Here is an 18,422-nt window from a genome sequence, read left to right as displayed (position 1 = left end):
TACACATGTACAAGTGTGTCAAAAAACAAATCAGTTTGTGAATTCTCCTCCAGGTTTAAAAGACCTTTAGCCCTATAATCCCAGATAAGCAGGCCCACACTTCCCATTGAATTAGTAGTATATTTATGTTGATTAAAATTGTTCATTTTAAATATTGTCTTTCATGTTTTTTTGCACTACAAATAAAGATATGTGCAGTGTTCATAGAAATTTGTCCATGTATTTTCAAACTAGTCCAGCCCCCAACATTCTGAGGGACCATTATCCCACCTTAATTCACCATTGGAGGATTTGTGTGTGTATGTGTGTTTGTGTTGATTCTCGCCTTCTTCTGCCTGCTTCCAATGTCTCTCAATGACCATCTTGGGGGTTTTTAATTGTAGTCTTAATTGTTGCAGTTCTGGTTTATTGTGTGGTCATCTGAAACATATGATCAGGAGTTATTTTGAAGGAAATCATGTTTTTTTATTCTTTTTTTAAGGAGCCTGAAGATGTTGTAATGAAGTTAGGCAAGTGGCAAGAAAGTTTGTGCTCTTTCCCCCTTAAGTAAATAAGATTCCTTGGGTTGATCAAGTTCAGCAAGGACAAAGGCAAAATGGACTGCTAAATTGGCCACGCCCATCCAGTCACATGACCACCTAGCCATGGCAACCCAGCCTGTCCAGCCCTCCAACAGGCTGAGGGACCATGAATTGACCCCTGTCGAACCAATGGGTACCAAGAAAACCACATGACTTACCACTTGACCCACACCCCATAATAAATAATAAAATACAAATACAAATACTGCTTTGGCCGGAAGAAATAGCGAATCATATTGCAGACAACATTAGCAAGTTCTTTCTTCCACTGGGTGCCGATAAAAGATTTCTGCTTCAAAATGTATCCAATACCGAATTTGACACGTTTTGAAGCAGTTGAGTGCTGAGTGTGTTCTTAAAATGTTGCATCTTTTTAAAAGCAAAAGATATACTTACAAACTGAAAACAACTCCTAACACTGGGTTCAATATTACTGCCACCAAAAGAAGCAACTTCTCCCAGCTGCCTTGGAATCTGGATAGAGTCATGTAGGAGGAGACCCAGATGACGTTGATCACAGAATCCAGTGGGACTAGCTACTTGCTTGAACAGATCTGAAAAAATAGAATAAAAATATGGGGAAAATTCATGCAATCAAACTGGAGTATATTCCACATGATGTTACTAAATCACAGCAATAATCTAGACAAGTACAAGGCATGGGACTTTACATTATACCAGAGGTGTAATTTGACTGGATCGGACTGGCTTGGGTGAACTGGTAAGGACAATTGGAATCAGTTCGCCGAACCGCTAAAAATCACCCCTGGTTGGCCCTGCCCAGTCGGCTGCTCAGTCATCCGCTTGCTGCTCACCTCTTCCCTCCGTTCGCTTGGCCCTTCCAGCCACTCGACCTGCCCACCCAATCCAAACGTTTCTGCCTGCATTCACAGTAGAACTGCTGCAGCCTGCCCCTTTAAGGTAGTCCCCGGGAGGGAGTGGGCCAGGGGGCACCATAAAGGGAGCAGCAGTTCTGCTGTGAATGAAATGAGAAAAGTTAGGATTCTCTGTGCCACAGAATTCAATATTAAATGCAGCAGAGATAATCCAAACATTTCTCCTTCCATTCACAATGGAGCTGCTGCAGCCTGTCTCTTTACGGAACTTTGATCCCCAGGAGGGCGGGAGCCAGGGGGACCATAAAGGGAGTGGCAGCTCCACAGTGAATGGAAGGAGAAAAGTTTGGCTTCTCTCTGCCACAGCATTCACTATGAGCCCTTCTCGTTCTCATACACATATTTTTTTCCTAACAGGTTCTGTGAAAGTTGCTTGGTGGTGGTGGGTCATGTGACCAAGTAGGCATTTCCGTGAGTGACATCGAGTTGGCCACATCCACTCAGTCATAGGAACCTCCCCCCACAGAACCAGTAGGGGAAAAAATTGAATGCATTATACACTGAATCTTTTGTTTTTCCTGGTGTAAAAATTCCCAGGAAGCTTTGTCAAATTGCAAATACAGTGTTTCCAAGAATATAATGCATTCTATTACAAAGATGCATCAGCCCTGGGACTGTTAGAAATGGTATCACAAATAAAATTCAACTGACTATGAATTTGCTATACTGCATGTATTTTGAAGCTTCTATACAACACATCTGTAATAGAAGGAAGACCAGTTAGAAAACACCTGAAATATTTGACACTAATGCAGTTGCCAAAACATGACCTGAATTATTTTTCAAGGTGTTAAAAACATTTCAGTGCAATGAAAAAATATGGTTTTACTTTAACAGTTTCTTTAATATTTCATGCTTCAGTAGGAAAGTTCTCATGTTGTATATAGCTGTTTTTAGAAGAGCTTTACGCCTAATTTTATTTTGTTTATCGTTAACTTGTTAAAATAAAGAAATATAATTCCTAATCAAATTTTAGTATTGAATCTACAATTTCCTGCAGACTCTTTCAAAGTCCTAGAAAATCTGTATGTGTCAGGTTATCAGTGCACATGTTTTGGATTTACTATAATTTGCTTACCATTTAGGTAAGAATACTAAAAGGGGATACATACAGAAAATAATTAGAAGATATGTTCGATATACTATGAGATTTTGTTGGTCTTCAAGAAGAATTTGCAACTTGGATTGCAAATGAAATTAATAATTGTGACAAGTCAGTTTCTTGAAAATGCCTTCACCAAGACAAAAGAAATATCAATTCTGCTCAGATGAGGGATTAAACTCACTCCTGCATTCTAACAGTAACAAAATAAGATCCTTAGAATACAAGTCTAGTATACAAGGTGGTATCTGTAGCTAAGGAACAAGGTGTCATGCTAAGTTTTTCTTTAAAAAGAAGTTTAAGAATAAAGAAAAATAAGAAAAAAACTAGACTGAAAAATAACAATTGTAAACAAAATGGACTGACAAATATACAATGAAAAAAGGAAAATAATGATAATAAAAAACCAAGGAGGAGTTACACTAGCCACATGGGATGGAAGCTCCTAACAAGAATTCTGTAAACTTTGGAAGTTTACAAATGGGATTGCACAGCTGTATAATCTGATTTCACATCTGTGTGAATAACAGAAACCATTTCATTCCTTCTAATGACTATAAGGTGGTTTACATTTTAAAAAGTAACAACAATTAGAAGAAAAATATCATAATAGATAATAAAGATGGTGAAGGCTCAGATTATTTCTCTTTTGAGCTTATGTCATGATGTATCCACAATGAATATTTTTTTTTAAATGGGCAATCATTTTAAGCCATCTAGTGCACATGTATTTTTCTTTGGATCCTGGCTCATTCCTATCACATGTCATCCAGCAAAATTCTACAACTTGTTAAAGGTAATTGCTGGTTTACAAAAATTCCCTTAGTGAATGTTCAAAGTTACACAATAAGTGCCGCATTCACCCATCAGAAGCTCCACTTTGGCTTGCAATCTGTTGGGCGAAGCCTGCGGAGGCACGAACAGAACTGCAGAGGGTGCATGCAGCTGAGAGGCTGGAGAGGAGACTGTTGGCTAAATCTTCACAAGGAAAGTGACCTGGAGCAGCAGGTTGGGGAGGGGGGAAGCAATTATGGGGAGCATGAGGTATTTCAGTGGGTTGAGGAGACCTTGAGTGGTTTTAGGCAGGTGGCCTGTTCCATTAATAGCCCCGCCATGGTCTTCCCCATCCTGAAATACCTCATGCGCACTTAATGAGCTTCGCATTTGATTAGCAAATGTGTGGGTGAAAGGAGGGAGGGATCCAGTTCAAAGTATGAGATTCACTTCCACGAATCCTTAGGTTAGGAACAGAATCCACTACATTCCACTACATTCATAACTCAAGAACTACCTGTACTTGTGAACTATAAAGACCATAATCTCCAATGGGCTAAAGTAGACGACATTAGGTAACATTTAGTGCAAAACCTGATATATATATATATATATATATATATATATATATATATATATATATATATATATATATATATATATATATATATATTAATTTCCAAGTTTTGTTAAAAAAATTGAAAAGATTTGACCTATTATTTATCTAGCTTCATAATAAATGGCAAAAATTATAAAATACAATCATTACTTACATCTGTATTTATCTTCCAGATGTGCTTTACACAGTGAAATTATACCAGTTTTGAAAGACAGGACTCGGATCTTTCCCGTTCGACCCCTATTAATATTAAATAAATAAACAAATAAGCAATAATGTAAATGCACATAATAATACCTATATCTAAGCTTATTAAAATGCCAGAAATAAAAATGAATTTCCCGTTTTAGCACAAAACAAAATAGGTCAAAGGAATAGTTTTTATTGGAGTAGTACATACCATGTTTCCCTGAAAATAAGACTAGTCTTATTTTCTTTTCAGCCCCAAAATAAGCATGTCTTATTTTGGGGGAATGTCTTACCCAATTACCTTAAACCACCAAAGTCACACCTCCTATGCCCGACACCTGTCGTGCTGCTGCCCGATTTCTTCTGTGACTGCTTGCAGCAAAACACCATGTAGCCCATCGCATTGGTGCTACTCACAGCAGGATGTTGCATGGCTTGTCATGGTGGTGCCATCGGTCACAGGACGCCATGAGGCTCGGCGCACCAGTGCTGCCGCTTCCATCAGCAGGCTGTGTGGTGCTTTGTGGTGTTGCGGACACGAGCGGTGGCATATGTGGCAGCATTGAGCCATTAAGCATCCTGCCATAAGCAGTGGCACTGGCACAACGTGACATGTGGCATCCTGCCACAAGCAGAGTGGGTTGTATTTTCAGGGAAACACGGTACAACATACTAGATGTAGGGTAATATGCTCGCACAATTTCATAATAATTTGTATGTTGAATCTTTTTATAATATTTTCAGAGTTATAAGCATTTTCCTAAGTCATAAATATAATCCATTTCCAACTCTGAATAGTAATTCTGCATATACAATTACACTTATATATATACTTAGTTTATGAGAAGTAGTTTACTGTGAAATGTAATTAACAGTTACATTTTGGCACCTAAATGATTTAATAATTTTATTAGTATATGAATAACTATCAAAATTGAAAACAATTAACAAGCATTAAGTTCTATTTCTAGGATCATACAAAACTTCAAAATTAAATGGTGTAATTAATTTTGTTGTTTTTAAGATTAATTAGTAACTTTCAGCAACTTTCTGAATTTAAAATAATCCCAAATTTTCTCCCATCGAAACAACTACCAGAATAGTAGTTTATTACAATAAACTGGTACAAAAAACTACAGAGACCTACGTGTCATAAACATTCAAAAGCCAGTTGAGGCACATATCTACACATAGAGGGACGTCGACTAGGTTATTGTGCTCTTGTTCCAATTTATCATAAATGGTAGTTAAGCAGTTAATGATCTGAAGTATATCAATTGGTTGATCATTCTGTTTGAGGTTGTGCTGGTCCAAGGCATCACATGCAGCAGACAGATTCAAAAGATCCACTGTAATGACAAAAAAAAACCCTAATATGAAACAGCTCTGATAAAATAATCACATCATTTAAACTTAGCAACAGTTGAACTGTTGAATTCAGCAACAGTTAAAATATAAATATGTTAAATTGAAGATACAAAATTTAAATTTATCTTTAGTGTTTTCTAATTATTGATGTCTTTTTTCTAAGCAAGTGATCTCAGATTATGTAGTATAATTGTAGCTACTAGTTTAAAAACTATTTCTTGTCCAGCAACTATTTATCAGTCACCTCCCACTAGCTCTAATATAGAATTTATTAGTCAATTGGAAATAGTATATCATTTTTAAAAAAGGAGTTTAAGGTTAAATGTTCATAGCTCCAGTGGGAGGCTGAATCAATAATGATGAACCCTTCAAGGTTTGAGCAGCAGAGTAACTGTATAAAATGTATTTAGCTAAAGAGAGATCATTCTTTTGTAGATGCTTTCTGCTCAAACAGGCAAGTTTCTCTGAAAAATTTCCTCTAGTTTTAGTTAGTAAAAACATACACAAAGCCATTAGCAACATCTTCAAAGGTATAAAATTCACAAAGGAAGAAGAAAACAACAATAAGCTATCCTTCCTATATATTCTCATCAGCAGAGTGATGGGAAACTAGAAAAACAAAAGATCACACTCACAGATCACAACATAATTCTTTATTGACCAAATATGATCACCAATGGTATATATAAATAGCAAGTAGTAGGTCAAAGGCAGTGGTGATATTCAGCTGGTTCGCCCCAGTTCATGTGAACTGGTTGTTAAATTACCCATCCCCAGCTATGAAAGCGGATTCTGGGTGCTACGCTGTGCTGCAATGTTCTCCATTGGACAACTGGCAATGTAGTGGCCTGCATGAGGAAAGGATAAGACCGCTTTCTCTTCTCCTTCCCTCATGACAGTTGCTCCATTGCCCATTTCTCCATTGCAGCACAGTGCAGCACCCAGGATCCACTTTGATCACTTCCTACTGAGGCTTGACTTTCGGAAACCAATCCCCCACTGTAGGGAGGAGGTGGTTCCACCCCAGACGCCTGATGGACCCAATGGGATTTCAGACGGCGCTTGGAGAAATACCTGACGCTCTCGTCCACAGTCCGGTAGAGTCCTTAGTCGCTGCTTGGAATACAGCGGCGGTGGGGGCTCTAAACCGGATTGTGCCTTTACAGCCTCTCCGAGGTAGTGGATCCAGGAGGGCTCCTTGGTTTACCGAGGAACTCCAGGAGATGAAGCACCAAAAGAGGCGCCTAGAGCGCCGCTGGAGGGCCAATAACTCTGAATCTGACCGAGCACTGATGAGAGCCTATATCAGGACCTATCTCGTGGCAATACGGGCGGCGAAATGTGTGCATTTTTCCGCTCTTATTTCATCCGCTGAATCACGCCCAGCCGCCTTGTTTAGAATAGCCCACTCCCTCTTGAAAGGGAGGAATGCGGATGACCCTTTACAAGGTAGAGCTGAGGAGTTTGTTCAGTTTCTAGCGGATAAAGATGCTCGGATTCGGACAGACCTCGACTCCAATTGCACGGTACCAGCTGAGGTACCGGGGGAAGGTCTTGAGCGGATTTTATGGAGCGAGTTTCAACTTGTCGCTCCTGAGGAAGTGGACAAGGCCATGGGAGCAGTGAGTGCCTCCACTTGTATACTGGACCCGTGCCCCTCCTGGCTGGTCTCGACCAGCAGGGAGGTGACACGCAGCTGGCTCCAGACAATAGTTAACACCTCTCTCTGGGAGGGATCCTTCCCGCACCTCCTAAAGGATGCGGTGGTGAGACCCCTCCTGAAGAAACCTTCTCTGGACCCAGCCATTTTGAGTAACTATCGTCCAGTCTCCAACCTCCCCTTTGTAGGGAAGGTTGTTGAGAAAGTGGTGGCCTTTCAACTCCGACGGACCTGGGATGAAACCGATTATCTGGATTCCTTTCAGTCGGGTTTCAGGCCTGGTTACAGCACAGAAACTGCTTTGGTTGCGCTGATCGATGATCTCTGGTGAGCCAGGGATAGGGGTCATTCCTTTATCCTAGTGCTTCTTGACCTCTCAGCGGCCTTCGATACCATTGACCATGGTATCCTTCTGCGACGGTTGCGAGAGGTGGGGGTGGGAGGCACCGTCCTTCGGTGGTTCTCCTACCTCTCGGACAGGTCACAGTCGGTGTTGGTTGGAGGGCAGAGATCGACACCTAGGTCCCTCAATTATGGGGTGCCGCAGGGTTCGGTCCTGTCCCCCCTCCTATTTAACATCTACATGAAGCCGCTGGGTGAGATCATAGGCCGGCATGGGATTAAATACCACCAATACGCGGACGATACACAATTGTATCTGTCCGCCCGGTGCCAACTCAGTGAAGCGGTAGAAGTGATGTGCCAGTGCCTGGAGGCTGTTAGGGTCTGGATGGGAACGAACAAGCTTGCACTCAATCCCGACAAGACTGAGTGGCTATTGATGCTCCCTCCCAAGGATGGTCCAGCTATTCGATCTCTTAACCTGGGGGTGAAATTATACGCCCCTCAGAGAGGGTTCACAATTTGGGGGTCCTCCTGGATCCGCAGCTGACGCTAGAACATCACTTGTCGGCTGTGACCAGGGGGGCCTTTGCCCAGGTTCGCCGGGGGAACCAATTGCGACCCTATCTGGACCGGGAGGCCCTTTGGATGGTCGCTCACACCCTTGTCACCTCAAGACTGGATTACTGTAACATGCTCTACATGGGGCTGCCCCTGAAGAGTGTTTGAAGACTTCAGTTAGTCCAGAATGCAGTCGCGCGAGCGATAGTGGGTGTACCTAGATACACCCACGTTACACCTATCCTCCGCGAGCTGCACTAGCTTCCTATTGGTCTCCGGACACGCTTCAAGGTGCTAGTCGTTACTTTTAAAGCCCTACATGGTATCGGACCTGGCTACCTGAGAGACCGCCTCCTGCCAGTTATCTCCCAGAGACCTATAAGATCGCACAGACTAGGCCTCCTATGTCGGCTGGCAACTCCCTGGGGGAGGGCCTTCTCTGTAGCTGCTACGGCCCTATGGAACGATCTTCCCGTTAAGATCCGGACCCTTACTATCCTTCTGGCCTTCCGCAAAGCGATGAAGACCTGGCTGTTCCAGCAGGCCTGGGGCTGTTGATGTATCCAGCCCCATCCTAAGTTTGAATGTTGTAGAATTTTTAATGTTGTTTTTTATTTTTTATATGTCCCCCCTCCCTTTTTTACCTGTAAGCCACCCTGAATCTCTTTGAGTGTGGGCGGCATACAAACTAATTAAATAAATAAATAAATTGGGGGGGGGGAGAGTGTAATTTAACAACCGGTTCGCCCAGGGTCAGGTTGGCTGTCATGAAGCTCATCCTGCAGGTGCAGCAGAGTTGGAGGATGGGGATGGGCCAAGCCTCCCACAACAGCCAACCTGACCCTGGGTGAACTGATTGTTAAATTATTTGAATCCCACCACTGATGAGATTATAATCATAGTTATAATCATTAATCAAGTTCTCCACTATCAAAGTAACAACCTAACCTCCCACAAAAGAACCTGTGTAAAAATACTATTTAGACAAGCACAAACACACTGCAACAATCTGAATATCAGAAAAAGCAAACAGATCATCTATACAACATCTTCCAGCAAAATGGATATCCATGAAACTTCATCAAGTGCCCGTCCACTCAACACAATATAGCTGAAAAGGATAACCCAGCCATACATCAAAAACATCTCAGAAACCACCAACAGACTATTACATGGCATGGGACACATCAGGATATCACATATGCATAGGATAACATAGGAGTCCCCAACCCCGGATTGTGGCCCACTGCCAAGCTGCAGCCTGTTTTGAACCAGGCTGTCAAAATGGTGGGTGTTTATGTGTGTGAAGCTGCATTTGTGAAAGTGGCATGTGTGCGAAAGCATTCCCTTCCCCCCCCCCACCTCCATGCCAAGAACGCTGGCTTAGCACACAAATTTCTCTAAAACATTCTAACCATTCTAGACAAGTCAAGTCCAAAAATTTTAGAGAATTCCTGGATGCTTGACACTCTGACAAATTAGCCATCACCAGGGACAAAAACAACAACTATATACCATTCAAATGAGACAACCGACCAACCAAAAATAAAAAAACCCAGAACATCTGTTCACCAATTATCAACATTCAGATGAGCAGAGATTAACACCAAGATTAATACAGTGTTTCCCCAAAAATACGACAGGGTCTTATTTTCTTTTTACTTACAAAATATGGCCTTGGGCTTATTATAGGGGAGGGCTTATTGTTTTGGCATTGCCGGGTGGCTGCTCCCTTGCAAACTGGCTCCCGAAGAACCGGGCACAGCCTCGGGGCGAAGCAGCCATGAGGTGACTAAGCTCACAAGCAACCACCCGGCAAACCCACTCTCCAGCCGGGCAGAGTGCCATTCACTAACCTAGGGGGTATCCCTAAGGTGCCAAGCCATGTGCTGCTCTGCCCACTCCCCAGCTTGGCACATTAGGGATACCCCCTAAGTCAGTGCATGGAGCTTGCCGGGCTGGAAAAGGGGGTTGCATGAGTGCCTGTTCTGACCCCAGTAGGCATGCCTCCTAGCTTCAACATGTCCGGGCCCAGCTCTCCCTGCAGCAGCTGTCACCGCGCTCCAAGCATAACGTCTTCTCCGGTTCCAAACTCCCAAACTCAGCTCCTGAGTCTTCCAGCAGTGGCCGCTCTAGGAGTGCGCTCTATGGTTGTGGGCTGGCTGCTGGAAGACTCTCTGTCCGGAAGACTCTTTTACAGAGTCTTCCACAGCCAACTCACAATCAGAGAGTGCACTCCTAGAGCGGCCGCTGCTGGAAGACTCGGCAGCCGAGTTTGGTACCAGAGGAGACGTTATGCTAGGAGCGCAGCGGCAGCGGCGGCTGCTGCTGCAGGGAGAGCTGGGCAACTCCCCCTTCCAGCAAGGCAGAATGCGATTCCCCAACCTAGCGGTATCCTGAAGGCGGAAAGCAACGCTCCTGCATCTCGGCGCCTTCAGGATACCGCTATGTCGGTGAGCGGTGCTCTGTGTGGCTGGAGGCAGGGGGGTTGTCCAGGTGGTTTATTTTCAGGGTGGGCTTATATTTTTGCCAACGCGAAAAATGTGACAAGGCTTTAGTTTCAGGACAGGTTGTATTTTCGGGGAAACATGGTATTAGACCAACTATCAAAAAACAAGCAATGCCCTTATCAAGGAACTGCCAAACAAGCTAACAGTAAGCAGTCCAACCAAAGAACCACCAAGGCCACTCCCACCAATACTGATAGGGAAAGCCACAAGAATATAAAATGAGACCAAATCCCACTCGCTACAAGCATTGATGATGTTACCTAATTTGGGTAATAAAACATCTGCAAGAAAACAACCAATCTCAGAGAACACCAAGGGTCCCTCAGTCACTTAAATATTGTATGGGACATCACGAATAAGCAGTAGCAATGTGAAAATATGTTTGCTTAAGATTGATATGCCCTATAGGCTAATCAATAAATCTATAATAATAATGTGTCATGAAGTAATGTTTAAAATATGTGAGCTACTTTTTCTTAATAATTAACCTTAACGAAAGCATTTATTTCATTATTTATCTTGACCAGAAACTTTTTTTTGTGTATGTGGGTTGTGTACACACACAATTTTCAGATAGTACACACACATACACCACATATTCAGTGGCAGTGGGCAATAGCACTGAACCCCAAGTATTAAACTTAAGATGTCTTTATATTATCTTTACTAATGTCTTATTGAGAGTGATATGTGGGATAAACTCAAATACTTTTTTTCTCAACTTTCACTAAGCTCTCTTCAGATGCAGATATGTATGCAAGGTGAGAGAAGATTAATTTAACTGATTTATGCATGGAAATAATAGATAATTTAAGAAGGATTTGATTTCTTGTAGCTGATGTGACAGCTTTTGTGTATCTTTCTATATAATCACTGGCAGCATACGTATAGACTGAAAACAGTCACTAATCAGGAAAGTGAATACATAGAAGGGAGAGTGGGACTGTATGCATTGAATAGAGATTCCAATTACTAAGCAGAATGCCAATTGGCTATTTATGAAAATTATTGTATTGTAACCTATAGTTCCTTCAGTGAAAAACATATTTAAAATATGATTTGGCAAAGACTGGCAAGAGGTTTATAGAGAGTAGGACCCTAACCCTAACCAAAAAAGATTTTAAATTTTACAGATAAAAAGGCACACTAGCATTTCTTAGTCTAAAACTGTAATGTAAAGAAAGCTGCCTATCCAAACTGCACTAATCGAAGGAGCAGATCTAGCTAATGAATTTCATACAGTAGGTACCTGTAGTACATGAAACAAAGAAGAAAATAACTAAATGTTTAAAATCTAGAACCTTTTAAAAGGAAGAGAAAATCTGAGATTTCTCTACTAGCCTCACCATTAAAGAACATGGCAGAAGGGCCATTTTCTTCTGAAGGATTTTCCAAAGAAGATAAATACAGAAAGTTATAAAATCTTAAAGGATATTTACATCTGATTTCCAGAGAAATAAGGACAGAAGGGGATTTTTGAGTGAAGGCATCACTTCTATGATTTTATTTTATTCTTACCATTTTCCCATTTGTAAGAAAACTAAATTCAAAATTCAGTTATGGTAAAGATTTTACTTATCTGGAGATACTGGTTTGGAATATAATCCTATTTGCTTTCTTAGGATCTAATTCCTGCAATCAGCTTTAATCAGTACCTGATCAAGGTTCTATGATCCCTATTTTAATGGATCTTGGGGGGGGGGGATTACAAAAGAAACCCCAGCGTAAGGGTTTTTTTACTCCAGGTTTTCAATTTTGGAACATTTGAATGGGAAAATTGTTTGGAATTTTAGTATAAAGAATAACATTAATATAGGTATGTATTGCAAAACTGTAGCTTTAACATCAGTTGTTCTTCTAAGGGATTTCTTTATTCATTTCTGCATCATACTGTATTATTTGGATATCTACATATAGTATTATGTTAATTTGATATTGTTTTATTTCCATATCAAAATATTTTACTATTAACAATATACTTTTTGCCAATTCTGTTGAATGAAAAATGGATGTAAATTAACTTTTTGTCAAAAATGAATAGAAGCACAAAGACAAAACCAGAGAAAGCCATTTATCATAACATATTAATTATATATTAATATAATAATATAATTTAATATTATTAATGTAATGTATTAATTATATATTAATATATTTATGTTAATTTATCATAAAACCTCACAAGTTATTCATAGCAGAAAATAATATTAACAAATTAATTCAACAAATAAAAGATAAAAGCAAAATTGGATTCTTATAAGGATAACTTTAATAATAAACACAAGAAATTAATCATCAAATTAGAATGCCGTTAAAAAAATATAAGACTGGGGGGGCAAAATGCCAGGAGTGTTTAGTTCATAAAATCCAAAAACCTGTTTACATTCCACTGACTATGCTAGCTGAAAACTCATTGTGACAAAACGGGAATATAGAAGATAAATACAAACCCAAACGTGAAGCAAGACCTGCTACCTTTTCATGAATTGATTTCATTACTGACATTTTTATCAAATCAAAATATTTTCAACCAATATTAATGGATGAAGAGCCCCTTTAAAAAGCAAGCAAAATCATTTTGAAAGCTAAAAATGGGGAAAAGGTAATGTATTTCTTCAGGAGAAATCTATTAAAATGATAATGTAAGCCTGCCAGAGTTCAAGTAACTTGAGGAAAAAAACCTGCAGCCTGGGTAGATGGGAAAGAAATTGGATAGTATGTATGTATGTATGTATGTGAAGAATTTATCATTGAATTTAGAAAAACAAACCCACAATGATGAATGAAAATTTATAATCTTACATGTTGAATCTGGGAGAAAAAATAGTTCAATTTGTGCCCCAAATGACCACAAAATAAAGTTTTATGGAAGATATATTCATTCATTTCTTAAAATGCAATTAAGAAAAATTCTTGAAGGTATTCAGAATACTCACAACAGAGAGCTTTCTGTAGTCTTCGGAGCTTCATGGCAGTTCTATATGCTGAGAATCGAACATTGTTCAAATCAGCTGTGACACAAGTAAAAGAAGAAAAGGACATACGTTATTTTATCACCAGGCATGTTTACTCAGTGAACACAAAAGAACTCCTAAAATATATTTAAATGTAAAACAAATCACCTATCACTTTATATAAAACAAAATCAGTGATTATAAGAAATAGTACTATTGTCAATCTGAAAAATTACGTCATCAGAAACCATGCTTTATTTCTGCTTCGTTTCTTGGTTGCCATTCAAGTTGGGGGGGGGGAGGAAACTTAGGAATGTCACCACATTTCTCAGCTAGTTAGTCATAATATCTACCAGCCAGCATGTGAAATAAGATCATGTCATCAAAGAGCTATTGAAGCTGGGCGGGAACCTATGACTGGACTGATTGGCCCATGTGATCAGAGAGACCTAAGAGGGTGGGGAAATCCTATTCTTTTAACTATCCCTATGTGCAGGAATAATGTAGAGCTAGCTTCCTCTTTGTAAGTGCCAATATGATGTACTCAATAAAGGGATTTTTGAATCTGAGCCAAGCTTCAGAGTCCTAATTTCCCACAGTTCATTACTCGGAACCATGACAACTACAATCTGAACAAAAACAGCAGAGTTTAGGCAGAACAAGGTGCTATTTATAGCTGTAATTTTATTCATACTTAGTAGGAATATATTCTTTCATGCTTAATATCACTTCTACTGTCTGTACCATCATTTCAGTCTTAAGACTATTCACTCAGTCCCAGTCATGCCTCGAAGTACACGGTATTTATAATTCTTTGCAGTTCTCCACAAGTCAGTTTACTCCTTCCAGATTTTCATGTCTTCATCAGCCACCTCACCAGTCTTTTGATTCCAATAATAGTTCCAAGTATTTCCGAACCACTCTACTTAGCAATCTTCAAAAGTTTCAGAAATTTGCCTTCCTTAGTTGTGAAACAAATAGATATTAAACAATATACAGCAAAAAACCAGTCTTCTAGATGTGTTTACCTCCACTCAGTGTTAAAGATTACCATATTTTTCAGATTATAAAACACACCTTTTTCCCTCAAAAAAGAGGCTGAAAATCTGGGTGCATCTTATACACTGAATACAGCATTTTTGCCTCCTGAAACCCCACCCCCTTCACCAAAATAGTCATGCAGATCCTTTAGGAGGCTTATAGAGTGCTCCTGGAGGCTGGGGAGGGCAGAAATGAGCAAAAAACAGGTCATTTTTTGCTCAATTTGCCCCCCCCCAGCCGCAGGAGCATTCTATAAGCCTCCTAAAGGCTATGCATGCTTTTTGCTCGTTTTTGGCCCACTCCCCTAGGAGCACTCTACAAGCCTCCTAAATGCTATTCATACCCTTTTTTGGGAAAAAAAGGGCCCAACCATTTTTGCGAAAAACGGGCCGTTTTTGGGAGGTCTGCAGAGAGCAAAAACTTTTTTTTTAAAATTTACCTCTTCAAAATCTCGGTGCGTCTTATACTCCAACGCATCTTATACTCCGAAAAATACGATATTCTAAGATCTTCCCAGCCTGATAAAATTATAGCGTATTTTCTTTCTTTCACCAGATGTCATCGCCTAAAATTTCAATGTTATTCCCAATCTAACAATGTCAATTTTTTCAGATAATTTATTTCACTTTTCCCCAATAATCAACCCAATGTTTCCAGCATTTTAAAATGCCTTTTCAAGATGTTGCCAATAAAATGTTCAAATCCAGTCATTCTATATTTTAAAAATTATATCCTCTCTTAGGTTTCATTTTCTTTCAGGTCTGTAGTCTTCCTCTAAGTAATTGTTAGCCGCTTTAAACATTTTGGAGAATTGTCTTTTCAGAGTTTCTTTGAGGTTTAATCAGGGGTGAAATGCTACCAGTTCAGGCCGGTTCACCCAAACTGGTAGTAAAATAATGCTTTAAAGAGTAAAAAAAAGTTCTGATAATCAGCTGTGCGACAATCAGCTATGCCACGGATCGTTGGAACTTTTTTTAAAAAAACTTTTTTAAAGCAATTTTTTAATACCTGAAGCTGTACTAAAAAAAATGCTTAAAAAAGTTAAAAAAAAACAAGTGCGACAATCAGCTTTTCCTGACTGTCTGTGAGGTTCCTGCTTGTTGCAGGGACCATTTTGTGTGAAGTCCAACTGCTTTTGCATTGTGTGTGAGTCCGTTGTGTAGCTTTTGTGTAAAGTCTGATGTCTTGTTTTTCAGCTGTCTGTCACTCTGTGAGGTTCCTGCTTGTTGCACCAAGCCCCATCCACTCAGTGACATGACTATCAAGCCCTGCCAACCAAGCCCAGAACCAGTAGGGAATTTTTTTTTTAATTTCACCACTGGGTTTAATCTCTAGTAAAGAAGTTGAAGATCATCTCACCCAGCTCCAGTCCATTGTTCAAACGCTGCTCCAGCACATTTCTTTCTTTGCTTGTCCCAGCTTCCCGGCGGCCATAATGGCTGCCTCTCTTTCCTTGTTAGGAAAGTCAGCCTCGGATGAAGCAGGATAGTTGCCACTCTCTGCGATCTGCAAGGCGTCCCTCCTTTCTTCATCATCTATACGAGGTGGCTTTAGCCCTTTAAGGGTCCCCCAGCAAGAAGAGTTCAGCCTAAGTTCATGGAGCCCGCTTCCTATGACTGTTGCAGCAACGCAAAACCAGTCATCCTGTGGACCCAGCTTGTTATAGGAGAGCCGTAGTTTCAAATACTTTGTGGACAGGTAGACCTTGCTGCCCACTTGGAATGGTGGCTGGGGGGAATGGCATTTGTCGGCTTGAGCTTTGTGGGTTTTTGCTGCGTCCCTTAAGGCATGCTTGGTATTTTCCCATGCTTCCTTCAGTGGGCCCATTCATTCAACAACATGGATGAGGGGTGCTCCCTGGGCACTTCAGGCATGGAGATGAAGTCCATGCCACTGGTGACTTGAAAAGGGGTCAACCCGGTGCTGCTATGCACATTATTGTGTGCCACCTCTGTGAAAGGCAGCAGCTCTACCAGTTGAACTGCTGGTAGTTGACATAGCCTGTCAGCCTCTGTTTTGCTGTTTGCTTTTTGGCTGCCATTGAAACGGGGAGGGAGGGCATGGTATTTGGGTGAGGGAAATAATCTGTACAGGAGGACTGTAAATTGGGAGTTGTTCTCACCATTCCTTTGCGCATGTGGAAGGAGGGGAGTTTCCCGCCAAGGCCAACTGTCCGGCATACCAACCTGATGATGATTTTTGAAGATGTCTCCCACCTGACAGTTATGGAGATATACAATTGGATTATGGACTGGGGTACCAAGGGGAGGGGAATGAATCATGTATTGATATCTAATGCTTTCGCGCTCTTTTGCTCAGATCCAGCTTTGCTTAGCTTCTCATTACTTATAACCAGTAAAAATACTCTTAATTCTGCAAAATGGAGTTGAGTGGTTTCTTTCTTGGTTATTAAGTGAAGGAACTGTGACATTAAGCTGGATCTCATCTCGCACCCATCCTGGAGCTAACACCTTCCGAGGGGGGTGCACCCAAAACCTGAAGGATGTCCCGCCAAGGCAGTGATCAAGAAGATATGGGAGCAGCTGCATGCCCTTTGGAGACGGAGCGGATGGCTGGCCTGCACTTGGAAGGACGATCTGTTGGACCCAGGTGGCCTTGGGGAGTGGGACGGAAAGAGGACCCTTAAGAACCTTTGACTAGGATTACTATGAGGAGACCCAGAAAACCAGTGGCTGACTGGCACGATCCTGAGAACATTATGATGTCCCAAGCTATGAAACTTTTCAAAGGCGCGTGGGAGAGACGCCGGGCTCGTGAGAGTGAAATGGAGAGAGAAATTGAGGCAGAGACAGAAAAAATATATCTTGTCTGACCTGAGAGAAATTGGAGGAGCCGAAGGGGGAGCTGAACAAGATGACCCAGCGCCAACCCTGATCACTGCAGCTAGAAACATTCCAAGGGGGGGGGGCGCAGACGCCGGATGCTCCTTTAAGTGTAAAATACGGAGGAGAACCAAAAGAGCTAGGGTTCTTCCTTGTTCAAGCATAGAACTACATGCAAATGTATGGCGAACTGGGTTCTGATGTTGCGAAGGTAAGAGTAATTATGATGGCTTTGGGGAAAAAAGCGGCAGATTGGATGGTGGGTTTGCACAACGCTGATTCCCTGCTCTTGAGAGACTTTGATGGGTTTATGGCCGCTTTGAAGAAACGCTTTGATGATCCCCTCACAGAGCGGAGAGCAAGAATTAAGTTTAAAACTCTTACCCAGGGGAAATGGCCAGTAGCTGATTATGTACAAGATTTTTGGGAGCTGTCAGCTTTTATGAAGGGTTGGTCTGAAGAAGCATTATTAGACCATTTCACTAATGGGTTAAACAAAGAGATTTACAAGCAATGTGTGAACAGGAGACCTCCCCGTAGATTGCAGCCCTGGTATGAAGCAGCCGCTGATGTAAAAATTGATCTGGCCAGGCTGAATTACCAAGGGGAATGTGAGGGCGGAAAAATCCCCCTCTGCCCAGGAGCCCCGAAAGGAGGGAAGGGCGGATTTACAAGCAAGCCAAAACCCTTTGTGTGTTTCCGCTGTGGGAAGGAGGGGTACCGTGCCGTTAATTGCTGAGTCAAGATGACCCAAAAGCCACCACCCCCCTCGGAGAGAGAAGAGGCTGGAAAAACCTCCCAGCAAGAAAAAAGAACCCACCTTGAAAGGGGAGGAACCTTCTCAGCGTTTCATCCCTGTGGAAGGAGGAGAGGAACCCCCCAGCTCTTCGGAAGGAAGTGACTCTGATGACGAACGCTGGGTAAGTTCCCGTTCGGGACCCATGACTATTTCAGTTGAGCTTAGAGTGCCCTCTTCTGGCGC

At 41.3% G+C, this 18,422-nt stretch overlaps 1 protein-coding gene across 1 annotated transcript in view; it reads right to left on the bottom strand.

The window, feature by feature from the left end:
* The window catches only part of DMD (dystrophin), a 1,161,901-nt gene that overhangs the window by 111,203 nt on the left and 1,032,276 nt on the right, over positions 1-18,422 (bottom strand). The window contains 4 exon segments of the mRNA XM_032219839.1: positions 978-1,135; positions 4,127-4,212; positions 5,309-5,510; positions 13,539-13,613. Of these exon segments, the coding sequence (XP_032075730.1) occupies positions 978-1,135; positions 4,127-4,212; positions 5,309-5,510; positions 13,539-13,613 (521 nt within the window).

This window comes from Thamnophis elegans, chromosome 6, assembly GCF_009769535.1.
Source record: "Thamnophis elegans isolate rThaEle1 chromosome 6, rThaEle1.pri, whole genome shotgun sequence".
NCBI classification, from domain to species: Eukaryota; Metazoa; Chordata; class Lepidosauria; order Squamata; family Colubridae; genus Thamnophis; species Thamnophis elegans.
The sequence above is the reverse complement of the archived record's forward strand: the minus strand, read 5'-3'. Positions and strand labels throughout refer to the sequence as shown.